Source organism: Salvia miltiorrhiza, chromosome 4 (assembly GCF_028751815.1).
Source record: "Salvia miltiorrhiza cultivar Shanhuang (shh) chromosome 4, IMPLAD_Smil_shh, whole genome shotgun sequence".
NCBI lineage: Eukaryota > Viridiplantae > Streptophyta > Magnoliopsida > Lamiales > Lamiaceae > Salvia > Salvia miltiorrhiza.
In genome coordinates this window covers 29,844,641-29,862,819 of record NC_080390.1, presented here as the reverse complement: position 1 = coordinate 29,862,819, position 18,179 = coordinate 29,844,641, and the positions used below count along the sequence as shown (strand labels likewise).

The 18,179-nt window shown below is 37.3% G+C and overlaps 1 protein-coding gene across 1 annotated transcript; it reads right to left on the bottom strand.

The window, feature by feature from the left end:
* Nucleotides 1-647: 647 nt before the first annotated feature.
* Nucleotides 648-2,903, bottom strand: LOC131019701 (uncharacterized). The gene is made up of 2 exons (XM_057948292.1): nt 2,663-2,903; nt 648-916 (listed from the first exon to the last, which is right to left on the bottom strand). The coding sequence occupies exons 1-2, from the start codon at nt 2,804-2,806 to the stop codon at nt 761-763; spliced, it is 300 nt and encodes a 99-aa protein (XP_057804275.1). The 5' UTR covers nt 2,807-2,903; the 3' UTR covers nt 648-760.
* Between the last annotated feature and the right edge of the window lie 15,276 nt (nt 2,904-18,179).

The window sequence follows — 18,179 nt, the reverse complement described above, 5'->3', positions numbered from 1 at the left end:
CGCATAATATCAGCAGCAATAAAGAATAATATAAGTCATATTTTGTGTGTGTGTGTGTATTTCAAGACGAAAGTTTAAGAATCATTCACTTTTGCTTTTCTTGAAAGAAAATTGAAAGTGGAACCGACGATAATGAGAGAAAGAAAGTAAGGAAATCCAAATTCAACTAAATTATTAAAAGGAAGATGAATTGCATTTTCCTATCGCCGGCCAGCTACAATGTATCGTTGTATATGTTAATGTATCTCAACTAAATCAATTTTGTCGATCGAGCATAAAACATTTGTCACCTATTTATTAATGGATCTACCATAGTTAATGTCTCTAATTTATAATGGTTTCCAAAAAAAAAAAAATTGTCACCACCGTTATAGAATCCGACTGACGGAACGAGTCACCGTAAGAATTCACCTAAGAATCCAACAACATTATTCATCATTTCGTCGACGAATTATGTAAGACAGAAGCATAAATTAATTTTTTCCAAAGTTGAGAATCGTTTAAGTGAAAGCATAAGTTGATGACATTTTTTGTAATATGATGAAAGTTGGGAACACAAACTCTGATGAACCCTTTAATTAATTGGAGAGAAACATTTGAATCATTTGAGATTATGATAAATGTGTGCAACCTTTTCTATGTGAGGCGAAACTATCAATCAATGTTGAGTCTTCAATTGACAATCTCAAATCCTACAAATCTTGTATGGGTGGCACATATAAAAGTTTGGTGGTTCATTGCAACACAAATAAACTCTCTCTCAACCAGTCTCCTGCTCAAATTCATCACCTTCAGACTCTTCTGCATTGTCAGCATCATCATCATCCGCATCATTGTCAAAATCTTCTTTATCATGATCAACTGTTGTTTTCCCAATTATGGTTAAGTTGCTATTTGCCTTCCTAATTTCATTGCACTGCAAAATTTGAGACAAACAACCATTACTTATCTCCGAATATATGCTTGATTTGAGAAAAAGAAAATGAGATCAAGATGCAGTAATCGTTAAACTTCAAGGTCATAACATATACACTCAACTAAGATTTAACCATGAACTCAGATAATATCATGGCATTAATCACAAGTATGCCAATCAATCAAGCAGTTCAAATCTTCTCTAACCCCAACACTAAACATAATCTAGCTAATATACCAATTAGTCACAAATTCAAGAGCTACTGTAATACTTCTTCTTCATGTTACGACTGATTCTGCAACCATTAGGAGGGGAGTGAATGTCCAAGGCATCCAAGCTACGATACAGATCTTAAGGCCAAGAATACTAACTTCTACCATTTAGTTACAAATTCTAGAACTGCTATAATGCTTCGTCTGCAAATGTTACACTGATTCGGCAACCATTAGGAGGACAGTGAATGTCAAAGGCTTCCAAACTACGATAAAGATCTTAAGGTCAAGAATACCCTAACATCTACAATTTAGTCATAGAGCTGCTATATAATGCTTCTTCTACAAATGTTACCATAGATTCTGCAACCATTAGGAGGGGATTGAATGTCGAAGGCTTCCAAACTACGATTAAAATATTAAGGTCAATAATAATCTAACATCTACCATTTAGTCGCATTCTAGAGCCGCAATAATGCTTCTTCAACAAATGTTACGACTGATTTTGCATCTGTTAGGAGGACCGTGTGTTAAAGGCTTCCAAACTACGATAAGATCTTAAGGCCAAGAATACTAGCATCTACCATTTAGTCACAAATTCTACAGATGCTATAATGCTTCTTCTACGAATGTTACAACTGATTCTGCAACCATTAGGAGAGTGGATGTTAAAGGCTTCCAAACTACGATAAAGATCTTAAGGTCAAGAATACCCTAACATCTACAATTTAGTCATACCCTAACATTGATTCTGCAACCATTAGGAGGGCAGTGAATGTCGAAGGCTTCCAAACTACGATTAAAATTTTAACGTCAACAATACTCTGACATCTACCATTTAGTCACATTCTAGAGCCGCAATAATGCTTCTTCTACAATTGTTGCGACTGATTCTGCATCTGTTAGGAGGTGAGTGAATGTCAAAGGCTTCCAAACTACGATAAAAATCTTAAGGTCAAGAATGCTCTAACATCTACCATTTAGCCCTAGAGCTGCTAAAAATGCTTCTACGACGATTGTTACAACCGATTCTGCAACTATTTGGAGCTTAAATGCCAACGGCTTCCATAAATTATCCTAAAAATTATACAAAAAAAATTCATCCTTTTAGTTCAGAGTTCATCACTCATCCACTATGAATCAGAGCCACATTTTTCCAATCTACTTTGGAATAAACCTCTGAAGCTCATGGCCATGGGCCCCTAATGTAAATATTTGATATAATGAGTAAAATCGCACTAAAATTTGTAAAATTGTAAAGATCAACCAACTCAGAGCCAAAAAGAAAGAATGAGAAAAAACAAAACAAAAAAAGTGGATCCATTTACCCATTTTTAACTCTCAAAATCATATACCCAAAAATTCTACAAAAAAAAAAAAAAATCGACTTTTGGAGCCGCACAAAACAAGCAATCATCGCGGAAAAACTTTCTCCAGTATCAATTAGGGATCATAAATTGCCCAAAAATTAAAAAAATCAGAGCTCGTAAGTATGAATTAGTTATGCGTGCAGAAGAGTTATTGAGGGAAGGACCTTATCTTCGTACTCGGACTCTTCCATGGCGAGAAGGAGCTCGTCGTTGTGGGGCTGGGGCCACTGAGCCGGCAACAGATACGACGTCGGAATAACCCGCGTCGACCATGGGTACTGAGTCATGAACGCAGGGTATTGCAGCATTTTCTTTTTTTCTCTCTTGCGGTGAAGGCTTCTCTCACAATTTGAAATCGATGCATATAAAAGGGGGAAAAAATACTCCTTCCCTCGTGTAAAAATAATCCTATTAAAAACTGAGACGAGGTTTAATAAAAATAGTTAAGTATGGAACGAAGAAAGGATACCACCATAAAAATATTAGGGTAAATATCAATTTTTGGTCTATTATTTGGACGTTGTCTCAAAAATATCTCACCCTAAATATAATTATAAAATAATACACATCGTTTCATTTTTTTTCTTAATTATGACCCGCAAATTTTTTTCGGTTATCGATAAATGACGTGTTCCGGCCAAGTGTCATCTCAGTAGTACACCTGAAATTAAAAATAAAAGAAAAATAATTATTGCACGTCATTTAAAACATAATGGTTCATCTTCAGATCATCTTTCAAATTTGAGCCTTCTTCATCGCACGAAGAAAAGAATACCGTCTTCAACCCTACCTCCGATCAACACAGCAGCGGGACTCCTCCGTCGCTTCCCCCTCCACTGTCGATTCCTCCCTCCCCACCATCTCCTCCGCCGATTATTCCCTCCGCAACCATCTCTCTCGCCCCGCTAGAAAAAGAATCTTTGTCTGCCACTCCCTGCTTGAAAAAGAATCTCGCCAGTGAATGCTTTTTTGATATCCAGTTAGTAAGTGATTGGTTACCTTTCATGTTGAATCCCTTGGTTTTATTATAGAACATAATTTAAATTCATCACATGGAGGCCAAAATGAATTGTAAAAGTAAGAGTTTTTTACACATGGGAGTAGCTAAGGACTTCCTTTTAGGTTGTTAACCTTTTATTTTTATATTGATTGCTTGGAGATTTGTTAATGAAATATGCGTAAATCTCATTCTCTATAAAAATATTCTCTTGGATTTGGATACACCGATTCATCACTGTTAATCATGACGACACCCAAGAAGAATTGACGAAAGAGATGGCAGGAAAGGGAGGAATCGGAGGTGGAGGGAGGAAATGGCGAAGGAGGAATCGCACGCAAAATGATTAAAAAAGGTGATGGGTTTAAAATCAACACCTAAACTAAAAACGATAAAACGAATAAACAACACAGGGATTTACGTGGTTCGATCGCGAGGATCTACATCCACGGACGGGCATTCAAGTGTTTTTCACTAGTTGGAGAATTTATATTTTACAACGTGAGCTAAGAGTAAAAATGAAAGAGTCCCCTCTCCCTAATCTAATAAGCAAGTTTCTATTTATATGCACTAAGGTAAACCTAAGGCCCTTAGGCCCATTAACACAAGTAGTTGGGCCTAAGCCCCTATTACAGTGATCTTCGTCTTTGGGATGAATAAATAGCACTGGGAGCTAAAGCCTAATATCTGCGCTGGAAGCCAAAGTTAGGATACTATCAGAGATGGGAGCCAAATTTACTTCTCGGTTGATAAAGTCGAACCTGTCAAGTCAGCGCAGTACCAAATATGCAAAATAATAATAATAGCATTAAATACTAATAATGATAAAGAGATATTCCAGCACTGTTAAGCACAGCGCTGGTGCACAATTCAGCCCTCATTAAGAGGCGCGAGGAAGATTGGAAGAAGAGGCGCGATTTAGGGTTCATTCCTGAGGCAGATCGGAAGAAGATAACCTGTTATGTTTTAAATGACGTGTTCTCAATAATGATTTTTGTTTGATTTTTTAATTTTAGGTGTACTACTAATAGGGAACTTGGCCGGAACACGTCATTTACCGATGACCGAAATTTTTTTGCGGGCCATAAATAAGAAAAAATTAAACGATGGGTATTGTTTTGTAATTATGCTTAGGGTGAGATTTTTTTGAGAAAACGCTCAAACGATGGGTCAAAAACTGATATTTACCCAAGATATTATTAATAATGATAATTAATTGTATTATGAATGAAGAGTGGATCTCACCAAAATAGAGAAATGAATTATATATTAAGGGTAATTTATTGTGAAGTAGTGTCCTTAAATAGATTAGGACTATTTGTTGTGGACACTTCAAAAAAAAAAATACGACTATTTTTACGAAACGAAGGAAGTAGTACTTTTTATAATGAGTTCTAAAATATTTTTTATTTTATAATCCTCCATCATATAACAAGTAATTAGTATAATTTTTTATTTGAAAACTATTCATCAAAAATAATCTTATTAAATTTAAAATAATATTCCACAACAAGTACATATTTTTTTTAATATATCAATTTATTTGTTTGTTTTACTACGCATGATCCATCATTTTAATTAATATTTCCTTCGTCCATAAAATGAGTACCCATTTCGTGACGACACAAATTTTAAAAAATGTATTGAGTGTGGTGTAAGTGGAATAAGAGTCTCACTTTTTGATGGTATTAATTAAAGGATTGTGTAGGGTACACTTGCCAAAAAGAAAAATAAATACTTATTTCATGAACGGACTAAAAAGAAAATATGGGTGCATATGATCTTTAATGTGAATCCTTTTTCAACTCATATGACACTTAGTAATAATTTAAAATATCAGTATCACCCCTCCTAAAACTATTTTTATATGAGTGAGTATTTTTTTTTATCACATGGTTAAAGTTTTCGAACAAAGGCTTAAAACAACACAAGAATTAGAAATTTGATTCAAAAAAAAAAATACTCCCTCCATCCCATTACAAATGTCCCATTACTTTTGGACACAGAGATTAAAAAATAAATAGAAAGTAGATAAAGTGGGTTGGTGAAAATGTTAGGTCCGGAGGGTCTCGAATAGGTGTATGGGGGGGGGAATACACCTATAGGCTATTTTTCGATCTTAACACAGAGATCAAAACGAAACTTTGAACACAAACTCAGACACCTGTTTACTGAAAAGAGTTTTGACCAAAACAGGGTTGACGACTGATATTGAATGCTCTTCAGTAAGGAGTTATCAGTTAAGTCAAAAGAACTTGACTGATGCACGTAAAGCTTCAGTCGAGTTTGATAAACAGAGATGTTATAAATTTTACTGACTATCAGAAGATAGATCAGTCAGACTGATAACACACGCAGCGGAAAACTTTTATTTCGCAATAGCCTGTGAGTTGAGCACGTTGTTAGTTTTAAGTTTCTCTTTGCAATTAATCAGTTTTCAGTTTACAAGAGGAAGAACACAAATAAGAGCGTAAGTACTGAAAGCTGTAAATAACACAAAGATATTTACGTGGTTCGGAAAACACTTCCTACATCCACGGTCGGTTGATCAAACTAACAACTTCACTCTGCAAGTGCTTACTGGTGCACTGCAAACCTGAACATGTGCTTACAGGTGCACACAACCGAAACAACTGAAGATCCAATCTTCAGTACCAACACACCTTGTTGGATTTCTCACTCCTAGCATGCTCTAGTCACTAGGATCTCACGGAGACAGAATATCTTCCTGAACTCCTTTGCAACTCAAACACTCGATTCTGTCGGTCGAAGAGAGGTTTGAAAACTTGCCAACTAAACTTCAAAGAACAAGTTCTTTGCAGTTAGTTTGACCTAGGCTTTGGGTAAACAAGGTTTGCCTAAGGTCTAAGAGAATTTATGTAATCAGCAGTGACTGATTTTTGGCTTTGGGATTCTCTTCTTCGATTCAAACTTTGGAGATTCTGGGCTTTAGCTGAGAAACATTTTGGCAGAGTTTCAGTTTATGTTGTTGAATCGGTGAAGATTGAAGTGATCCTCGAGCGCTATTTATAGGAGAAGTCTTGAATAGATCCGTTGGCGGAGAGGGTCTTCAAGATTTCTTCCGTTAGAGAGTAATTTGAACTTGGGTTGAGGCTTCAATCTTCGAGGTTCCTTGTTTGGTGAGAACAACTATCTTGAAGAGCAGGAGATGCGACATCTCTGAAAAGGTAATCACCAAAGAGGAGTGTCCTCTGCAGAGAAATGACGATCCTGAGATCTCTGCATTTAATGCGGCTGTACTTCTGGAATACGTGGCTTCCTTTGAACATTGGAGGTTCAGTCCGAGGAAGAATGTTTAACTGATACTTGACTTTAGTATCAGTCCGCTGAATCCACGTGGCACGCATTAAGTAATCAGTTCAAAACTGATTCTTCGACTGTTGCTTCAGTCGGCTACTTCAGTCTTCAGTCTTCAGAACAGCAAGCTAAACTAGAAAAAGAACTCTAACACTTGAGTTCGAGAGCTCTAGTCTATTACAAAAGAAACCTATTGATTTTGGTATCATCAAAACAAGGAATATGATATTTCATTAAGTTCCCAACAGAAAATTATTTAAATTGTATTAGTTATAGAGAGTGAATATATTGCCAAAAAAAGAATAAGACATCTCATTATGAAAAGTGGGACATTTGTAATGGAATGGAGGAAGTACTTTATACCAAAAGAAACATTTTGCCGATTATATTTCCTAAGAATGGGCCGATGACTGATGGGCTCAGAGCCTAAGTTCGAGTATATTATGATAGCTAGTATGCTGCATCCACTACAAGAAAATGCGGCTCTAACGACCGAAAATTCGGTCGTTAAAATCCATAAATCGGTCGTTAATATTGTTAACGACCGATTTAACGATCGCTTTTTTCGGTCGTTGTTTGCATCGTCGTTCCGAGTCTTAACGACCGTTTTTTCGATCGTTAAATTTAACCACTGAATTTTTATTTTTAACGACCGAATTTTCAGTCGTTAAAAAGAGAAAAAAAATATTTTTATTTTTATAAAATAAAGGGCAAATTGCATGGAAATACCCCACTTTAATCCAAATTTAATTTTTTGACAATCTTTTTAATTGTTGCAAAAATTTCAACGAGCTTTCAATTTGTTGCAATGTACGTTCGGATAAATTTTTCGGCCAAATTAAATCCATGTTGGCAGCCGGAATGCCAAATCACACCCCCCACGTCACCCTCTCTCTCTCTCTTTTCCCCCCTCCCCCCTCGCACGTCGCCCTCTCTCTCTCTCTTCCCCATCCCCCTTTTCCCGTTGGCTCTCACCATCTCTCTCACTTCCTCCACCACCGCCACAGCCGCCCAGAATCTCAACCTCCGTCGGCTCTCCCCCTTTCTCCACCTCCATCGGACGCTTCCCCTTCCCCAATCTCCCACCGTCACTACTTCCTCCGCCCATGTGTGTGTGTGTGTGTGTGTGTGTGTGTGTGTGTGTGTGCACTGTGAGATGGTGAGACGTGGAGAGAGATGAGGCGAGGGGAAGATGGTGGCGGTGGCGTGGCGGTTCGACGCACCAGACGGGGCGTTTGGTATAATTGGAGAAGATTTCCAACTCTAGCGGCTCGATCTCCGCCGCGGTGGCGCACAGCCACTCGAAGGAGCTGAGCGACTGCGTGATTTGGGGCTGAAGGAATCTCGACCACTCATTGGGGAATCTCATAGACGCGGAAGGGGGGCTAGAGGACAGCCGGCGGCCGTTCATCTGGGCGGTCAGGTGGCATTTCATTTGGGAGGGGGAAGAGTGACGTGGGAGGGGGAGGCTGACGTGTGAGGGGGGTTTGTGAGTGTGATTTGGCATTTTTGATGCCACGTTGGCATTCCGACTGCCAACTCGGATTTAATTTGGCCGGAAAATTTATCCGGACGTACATTGCAACAAATTGAAAGCTCGTTGAAATTTTTGCAACAATTAAAAAGATTGCCAAAAAATCAAATTTGGATTAAAGTGGGGTATTTTCATGCAATTTGTCCTTTTTTTAATAACGACCGAATTTTTTATTATTAACGACCGAATTTTCGGTCGTTAAAAATAAATAAAAAATATAGGGATGTCAATCGGGCCAGCCCACCGGGTTTCGGGTTAATAGGGTGCGGGCTAATCGGGTTGGAGGTTTTGTAGGGTTATAAATTTTCAACCCTATCCCTAAATATTCGGGTTTGGGTTAGACCATTGGGCTAGTCGGCTTAAATGCGTAAAAATAAAATAATCATTTGTATTTTATTATTTTTAATGATCTAATGTATAATGTATAAAATATACATAGAAATCAAAGATATAAATTATATAGCAAGCATGAAATGCAAAAATATAAGATATTGAAAAAATATATAAAGATTACATAACATATAAAATAAGTTGGTAACAATAAAATGTTCAACTTTGTTATCGAAAAAGCAATAAAATATTCAACAATAGTTTGAATACATAGAATCAAAACATCTAAAAAATACAGAAAAGTGAAATGATGAGACTTTATAATAATTTGTCATTTTTTTATTTGTATATCTAAATATTTAATATTAAGTATTTGGGTTTCAGGCTAGCCCATCGGGTTAGTTGGGTTGACCCAATCGGGTGCCAGTTTATTCGGTTACGGGCAAATCGGGTTGTAATTTTTATCGGGTTGAAAATATTCAACCCTAACCCTCTCGGATGGCGGGTTAATCGGGCCAGCCCACGAGTTTCATTATTTTTCTCTCTCTTCTCCTATCAATTTTCTCTCTCTCTTTTTTTTTTAAATTTTAATTATTTTCTAAATATCTTCAAATTTGATTCATGAAAAAATATTGGGTAAATATCATATTAAACCCTTAACTATATCCGTTTTTGTCAAAAATACCCTGAACTGTAAGAAATGTTCTCTAAACCTTCAAACTATCAGGTTTGTATCAAATATATCCGCGTCCATTTTTCGATCACCAGAAACGTAACGTGGCTCGGCGGATGCCACAATGTAATTTATATTTTATTTTTTTAAATGACATGGCATAAAACGACGTCGTTTTCCTCCCCCGCCGGAGCTATCAGCCTTCGACTGCCACCCCAAGATCGGCGTTGGGTTAAGGGAGATTACGATCAGCACTGATACGAGAGTAATGAGAATGACGTCGTTTTATGCCATGTCATTTTAAAAATAAAATATAAATAATAATGTGGCATCCGGCGAGCCACGTCACGTTTCTGGTGACCGAAAAATGGATGTTGGATATATTTGATACAAAACTGATAGTTTGAGGGTTTAGAGAATATTTTTTATAATTCAAGGTATTTTCGATAAAAATGGGTATAATTCAGGGTTTAATATGATATTTACCAAAAATATTTAATATACATTTTAAATTTAAGTTCGTGAAGAGATCTTTAATATAGTATAAAAATCATCAAAAATGAATAAATTTTAAAAAATTTAAAATTTAAAATATTTTATTTTCTCCCTTCATTAAAATGTTATAACTTTTTATTTATTTTGTGTATGAAAAAATTTATTTATTTATTTATTTATTATGGCGTGTACTACTCTATAATACCCCCTCCATCCCACGAATCTTGACACGTTTGATTTCGGCACGGGAATTAAGAAGTTGTAGATTAGTATTTTAAGTGTGTAGTTAATAAAGTATAAAAGTGATAAAGTAGGAGAGAGAAGGTAATAAAAGTGATAAAGTAGAAGAGAGAATGTAATAATTATTACCTTATTTGGAAATGTGTCAAGATTCGTGGGACGACCCAAAAAGGAATACATGTCAAGATTTGTGGGACGGAGGGAGTAATAATGTGTAATGCTAATTTTTATTATCAAATAATTTAAAATTATTTAATAACTATAATTATCTTCGGCAATGGCAGCCACCGCGGCCTCCCTCGTCTCTAAATCAGATGGCGACGATAGGATCTCTGTCGACCACTTCTGCTTTCTTCTCTCTCTCACCTCTCACCTTCTTCCCCTCATCTACCTTTGAATATCTAGATCTCTAAATTCCGGCCTCCACCCCCCTCGATTTTTGGCGAGCAATGGCGACCAACAAGTCACTGCCGCCGACGATCGCTTTCACCTCTCCTCTTACTTAGTTAGACGGTAGCAACACCTCGCCTTCACCATATACAGCCTACTCAAACACACAACAAGCGGATACCTGATTTACTTGCCAAAGAAATCTCAGCAATTTGGCTGCGTCCAAAAACCCTAGCCGTCGTGCTCAGAAACTCTAGTTGTTGCGCCCAGAAGCCCTAATCTGTATGGACCTGGCCCAAGGTCCACTACCACTCTCTATATAAGGATGCACTCTCATATGCCCAAAACAACAAGAAATCGAATTTTTGAGGCTAGACACACCTTATCACTATGTAGTCATTACAGTAGTTTGGGAGCTTAGTTTAGTTTGTACTTTCTTGTTTTTATTTGCTCTGCCCAAAGTTGGTTTTGGGCAGAGATGCTTTTTGTATTGAGCTTCAATGATAAATCCAAGTATGTTATTTTATGTTATTTCCTTTGCATTTATTTATTTCGTTATGTCTAGTTAATTTTTCCTTCTTGGTTTGGGCATAATCAAGTTGTGTATGAGCATATGAAATTGTGAGGTTGTATCTGGGCAAAGCAGATGTGCATGTGTGTTCTCGAAGCATTTGGCCTGATTCAAATACAACTTGGGCAAACCTGGTGCTTTATCCGGCCGGTACTGTTCTGGGCAAGACCAAGTTACAAGCAGTAGGTGGGCTCAAGTTAGGAGAAATTCGGTTCCACACAGTGCGGCAAATGTGGGAGGTGGTAGTATGTCTTCGGACATGCCTGTGACCATTTAGGTGCGCTAAGCTAATGCGTTCTGGGCATATTCACACAACTCAAGCTTGATGTGGGGAATTTACCAGGGCAGAGGGAGGAGGGGAGTACACCTCCACCCAACATGAAGGGCGTGGATGATGGCTGGGTAGGCATGTGCACGTGACACGGTGACAATGGGGGCACAACCTATTGATCAACGGCCCATAACCAATGATACATGGGCACAACGAATTTCCTTGAACCTATGAGCGATGACTTTGCCCAAATTTAATGAGATTGTGCCCAGACCATGTTATCTTTGCTTTTAATGTTTTTATTTGTTTTATTTCAGTTTCTCCTTTTCTGGGCAAAGCCGTTTGTCCCCAACACTCTGACCATAGTGATTAATTGTAATCGTGACAACGGAGAAGAATACACCAACTCCTCGTGAGATCGATCATGTACTTACCGCTAGCGGAACCTAGCTGTGGGCATAGGAAACTTATAAATTTATTTGCACGGAGAGTCTTTCCACAACGACAAGGCTATCTCTTCGTCAATGGAAAAATATCACCGCACGCAGACGAAACTAAACTCAAAATCTCTCATAAAAAAGAGTCTTTGGGTGCCTTAATTTTGCCATTAGATCAAAGTCTCATTGGCAATTCTTAATTACTATTTATTAAATCAGATTTATATTAAAAGAAAAAAGAAAAAACCTAAAGAACCCAAAGAAGCACAAGAGAGCAAACAAAGGGCCGAGCCTCATTAAAACCCCTTTAAAGAAAACCCAATGGGAAAAACTTTAAAGGGGAAAAAGAGTACTCGTCTAAGTACAAAGCACCAACGTGAAAAAAGAACAGAAACAGACACCCGCCAGAGAGGGGAGGGGAAACTTCGGAAGCTCCGGCCTAACCATCGCCTCCAAGAAACCCCGGACCCCTTCCTGACTTAAACAAAGAGCCAGAAAAAACCAAACCCCAAGCAAAGAAAAAACAAGAAAGCTCGTTTCCGCTTGTAAAAGCTAAACAAGAGAGCGCATCTACGACCCAAGCTACCCTCCGCAAAATAATGAATGTTATTAAAAAATACTCCCTCCGTCCACGAAAAAGTGCCCCATTTGGGTGCCGACACGGATACTAAGAAAGCTGAAAAAGTTGTTTTGAGTGGGGTAAAAATTACAATAGGGGTAGTTCTAATGACATTGATTAGTTTGTTAATATTTTCTTGTCTTTTAGTTGTTGAGAGTTTAAACAATCCTACTCTTTATTGAATTCGATTTTAATGTTAAAGACTAGTATTTAATTTTTATGCCTATTTTAATTGTTGTGTTTTTTTTAACATATTCATTCTTATTTTTTTTATGCCTATTTTAATGTTAAAGACTATTTAATTTTTATTTTATTGTACAATTGTAGAGAAATCAATTGATTAGTTGGCACTAATATATAAAAATAAAATTAAATTTACTTTAATTTGTCAAAATATAAATATAAAAATTATTATCCACACATATATTATGTGTGGTTTAAAAAAATTAATAGAGGGTGCACACCAAATATAAAAATAAACTTCATTAAATAAAATAAAACTTAAAAAGGAATTACCGCCATATAATAAATGTTACAAATAAATTTTCTACTACACATTTTAAATGTCAATAATAATTGAAAGTTTCAAATTGTTTCACCTACACATTTTTCAAAATATGTGTGAATAATTATGTGTGGGTAAAACATCAATTAAGATTTGCATAAATAATTAATTAAAGCCAAAATATAAATGTAGCTAAAAATATTTTCCCACGTTTCTTACATGTCAAGAATAAATAATGATAAAAATTCATTACCCACACATAGATAATTTTGAATTATGTGTGATTAATAACTTTTATTAGTTTGCCACGTTGGCGCAACAAATTTAAAAATAAATTTTATTATCCATAAATAAAACTTAAAAATAACCGTAAAATAATAAATATCACGAAGATATTTTTGTCACACATTTTAAAAGTCAATAACTAATGAATTTTTTTTGTGTGAATTACCTACACATTTTGAAACTATGTGTGGCTAAACTACCACACATTATTATGTGTGGGTAATTATGTGTGGGTAAAAACTCAATTTCTTGTAGTGCGGAATTCACACGTGAAGTCGAGTTAATTTTCAGAACATATTTATTATTCCATTGAGCTAATCAACAAACACACATAGCCCAAAAGCCATTAAATCGGGTTGTAGATACAATTTGGAGGGTTTGTGTGTATTTCTTCCACTTGTTTGAGTTTAGAGAAAGAGTAATTTAATTTTGGGGGAAATGAGATTGATTAGGCGTGGGGGAGTTGGTTTCGTAGTTTTAATTAACGAGTTAATTGTGTGAGTTAATTGCATAGATTAAATAAAAGTGTGGATTTATTAGTTAGTTAATTGTGAGGGTTAATTGCATAGATTAAATAAAAGTGTGGATTTATTAATGACATAAGTTGTAAATAAATTGAAAAGTAAAGAGTATGAATGTACAAAAAGGTAAACATGACACTTTTTCGTGGACAAAAAAAAGGGGTAAGTATGGCACTTTTTCGTGGACAGATGGAGTATTAAACTATTAAACTAATGGAACCAGAATAATAATTAATTTTGATTACCAACTATAGAAAATATTGCTTAAAAAAACTATAGAGAATATTGAAACGTTTCTTTGTTTTGTTCTTATCATCTTAATTTTGACTAATTAACAATTGGAAAACCACAGCATAATGACACCTATTGGACTATACAAAACAGAAGGTGGATTCTCATTTATTCGAGGCTTATAAGAAGTATATCGAAAATTTTCTAATAGATACATCATTCATAAAGTAAGAAAAGGAAATAACTTCCTAGGTGGCGCTATAGAGTATAGACCAACCCATCTTTTAATATCTAAACCTCGTAGATCCATGTCTAGATATATCTACAAATCTTTATAAATTCCAGTAACACATTTTTTGATTCCAATATTTTGTTTGATGTTTAATTTTTCTTAATCATTGCTTGACAATAAGCATTGACATAGGATAATATTCTTTTACATATTTATTTTAATTTCAATACTTCAAAATTTGTTATTAACATATTAATTTTATAAAGGGTAATTGGCAAGAAAATACACAACCTTTGAACCAATTCTCATATTTCCCATGAACTTTCAAGATTCTCAAAATAATTCATCACCTTTTCAAATTGTAGCAAACTTCCCCAACCAATTTTCTCATTATTAGAAAACAACCCCTCCAATATTATTATTTGCAGAAAAACCCCATAAAAATCCAAACCAAGACAAAATACCCTTATAATGAATATTAAAACAGTTTAGCACATAATCAGGCCCAACATGCTTCCGTAACACTTCAAAATAAATCTTAAATTAAACCAACATTATACCTTTGTCGACTGGTCTTCTTCAGGAGTCAGTCTCGTTGCGTTTTACGGCTCGTCTGCCACCCCGGCACGCACCAACCACACACTCGCAAGAGATGGTTGCAACCCTTCTCCTTCACTAAGTGCCGACTAAATACTTTGTTGGAAAATTTAAAGAAAATATTCTTACTCAACCCGGAATAGTTGGGAAAAAACAAAGCGTTTATAGAGGATTTATATAATAATTAATTTATTTCATAAAATTCTCCCCAAGGGAGGAGACAACTTGTTTAGCTACTCATAGTAGCCAAATACTTGTGTACATAAAAAGAAACTAAAACTATTTAAAAAAAACTTTTAAAACAAAAATTAAAATTACAAAGATAATTTTCTAGAGAGAGGAAGTGGTGTGTGAAAATGCTTGTGAATTTTCGGATGATTTCTTCTCCCCAGCACTTGTGGTTTTATAGGGGTTTGATACCCTCTATTATTGCTTGGTGGTTGGCCTCGGATGCTATCCTCGTGGCCAGCTTGCTTGAAATTGACAGCCACCTTATTTTGTTGGCCATTATTGCCGACACTTGTTGGTGTTGTCACATGTGCTGGGCCCCCGCTTTTATCGCCTTGTGATAATGCTGGTAGGGGCCGGTTGCTTTCTTTCCACTCACATTTGTCCTGGAGTGCTGAGTGGTCCTCCTGTCATTCCACCCACTTTTGTCGTTTCTTTTGTGGGTGCGATCCTTGCTGTGAATCACATGATTCACTCTGCTCTGTCGGCCACCTTACTTTTTTGGTGCCCGAGGGGTCCTCCCCTTTGGAGTCTGATGCTTGTCGTGTTCATCAGACCGGAACCTCCTTCTATCAGGTTTTGGGAAGAAACCTTTTCCGAATTCTGGCTCCTTCTGCGATGAGCATTGATCGCAGATTTTCTCGATCCACTGGCCCGAATGAGCCATGTTGCAGAATTTGCGACGAGTCTCTTTGCTCCCCGCAATCTTGTTGTCCCATATTGTTTGCCTCTTTTTCTCGAAAGATTTTTCGGCAAACTCGGTTGTTGTTCCTGTCATTGTGTTAACCAGGAACACTCCCAGATCAGAACTTTGAAAGAACTTAAATCTGGACTTCATTTTGTCCATCTCTGTGAGACAGACCCAAAGACCCCATGCTCGTCTCGTGGAGATTTGATCCTCTGTGAATGTTGAGGCGATTGGGACTTGAAAATCAGGAACTTTGATTCGGTTCAATGCTCCTGTATCTGGTCTCCGAAGCTTGATAAAATGGAAAGCTTCATAGACTCCTTTTCCGACAGGTTCTGGTGCTGCGCTGAAGAAGTACAATTCCAGAACGTCTCCCCGTTTTAGGGACTCGTTGTTCTCCCAGGCTTCAAACACCGTTTTCTGGATCCACTTGGGTAGACCCTTGATTTCGTTGAAGGCTGGAGCAGTGGTATAAACTGAGGCCAAGGCCCCAAATTCATACCATTCCTTGATGTGATCTGGATTAGCTCCCGGAGTTGTCCAGATCCTAGGGTATCTCCCTGCAACATCAACCCGGCAATTTCCCGGATTAATGCCCTTTCTCGTGATGAGTTTCTCCCATCTGTTTTGATAAATCTGCCAAGAAGGAGAAACATCAATAAAATTAGTATCAACCTTAAGTTGGCCAGTCATTGGCCTAAGATTGATCTCTCCCTCTTTTACCCCAGAGGTGGAGGGTTGACATGTTGATTCAGGGAGTAACCCCTTAACAACATCTTTTCCTCGAGCGTCCGGCTGTGAAGCCATTCTCTCAGGACTTGGGCTAGGGGTACTTGAATCCCCTGCTACAGGTAATCCGCCCTGTACGGAAAGCATTGCTTTAGCCCGATTTTCACGGACTGCGCGCAAGAGCGGCTTGTTGGTTGCTTCCTGAAGATTGAACATCTTCATGAAACAGACATCGATTTGGCTAGATACTTTGGCTTCGTCAGCCGCTTGTATCTTTCCCGCTTGTTTGGTATGTAGCACACATTTGTGCCACTCTTGTTGTAGCAGCTCTAGGCTTTCAAAGAGCTGCCCTTGTATTGCCTCGATGGCCTCCACTTCAGGGAGCTCCATCCCTTGTCAGGAAATCTGCAAGAACATTCTGATCAGATTTCAAAACGACAATATCATAATCATAATATTGGCATTCTGCTTGCCACCTAATCAATCTAGCCTTTTCAGGTTTAGATTCAATCTTTTTGGTTAAGAAAGCTTTAACATTAGTGTTATCAACTTTCAAAACAAATTTTTTAGCAAGTAAGAATAGCGGCCACTTTTTGAACGCCTTCCTGACTGCAAAAAATTCTTTCTCGTTTATGTGCCATCGCACAGCCTCGTTGTTGGAGAAAAGACCGCTACAGTATCTGCAAGGTTCTTCTCCATAAGGGGTGATCTTTGTAAGCACCGCCGCCCACCATGAATCACTCGCATCGGTATAGAGGACCAAGTCATCCTCGTCTTGTGGTATTGAAAGTTTTGGGAGATTTTTGCAAATCTCTTTCAACTTCTTTATACCCTCTCGATGTTCTTTCTTCCATATAAATGGAACATCTTTCTTCAGTAGTGGACTGAAGACCTTTCTGTGTTCTGCAAGGTTTTTGATAAACATCCCTGCAAAATTGACAACTCCGAGAAAACTTTGGAGCTGCTTCTTTTCTTTGAGATCCTCCGGAAAATTCTGGACCTTCTCCACAATATGATCTTGTAGAATGATTCCAGATTCATCGATCTCGATCCCCAGAAACTCCATCTTCTGGGTGGCTATGACTGCCTTCTTCTCAGACAGCACTAGTCCTTCTTGTTGACAAACATCCGCAAAGATCTCCAGATGCTTGACATGTTCATGAATGTTTTTTGATGCAATAAGAATGTCATCAATATAAACAAACATAAACGAAGAATAATCTTTGAAGAGATTATCCATCTTCCTTTGGAATATCTGAGGCGCGTTGGCTAACCCCATTGGCATGACATTCCAAACATAATGTCCTTGTGGAGTTGAGAAGGCTGTGAACTTCTTACTCCCTTCCTCCATGCGAATCTGGTAGAAACCTGATTTGCAATCGAACTTTGAGAAAACCCTTGCACTTCTGATGCAGTTGATAAGGTGTTCTCTGCTTGGGATATAATATCCATCGAACTCAAGAATGTCATTAATCCCTTTATAATTAATGACCAATCTTGGCTTTCCTCGCTTGATCTCCCCATGATTCCTTACCAGAAATCCAGGACTGCTATAGGGTGATCTTCCATCTTCGATCAACTTTAAATCAAGGTGTTCCTTGATTATACTCATCATATCCTGTTGATCTTGAGGGTTCATCAGGATAGGTTTGTACCTTACGAACTCATGCTCCTTTCCAGTTTTAACTTTCAAGGTTGCTCTGAGCTGGTTCTTATCCCACCATGCCAAAGGATCTTCGTGGTAACACTTCTGAATTCTCCTTTTGACGTCGGCAATGGACACCTGTTCT

Bases quoted from the DNA above. Each gene is read 5' to 3' on its own strand.
- LOC131019701 (XM_057948292.1), bottom strand. From the start codon at position 2,806: ATGCTGCAATACCCTGCGTTCATGACTCAGTACCCATGGTCGACGCGG. The intron at 917-2,662 runs GTCCTTCCCTCA...CAAATTTTGCAG, and splicing joins AGTCCGAGTACGAAGATAAG to TGCAATGAAATTAGGAAGGC.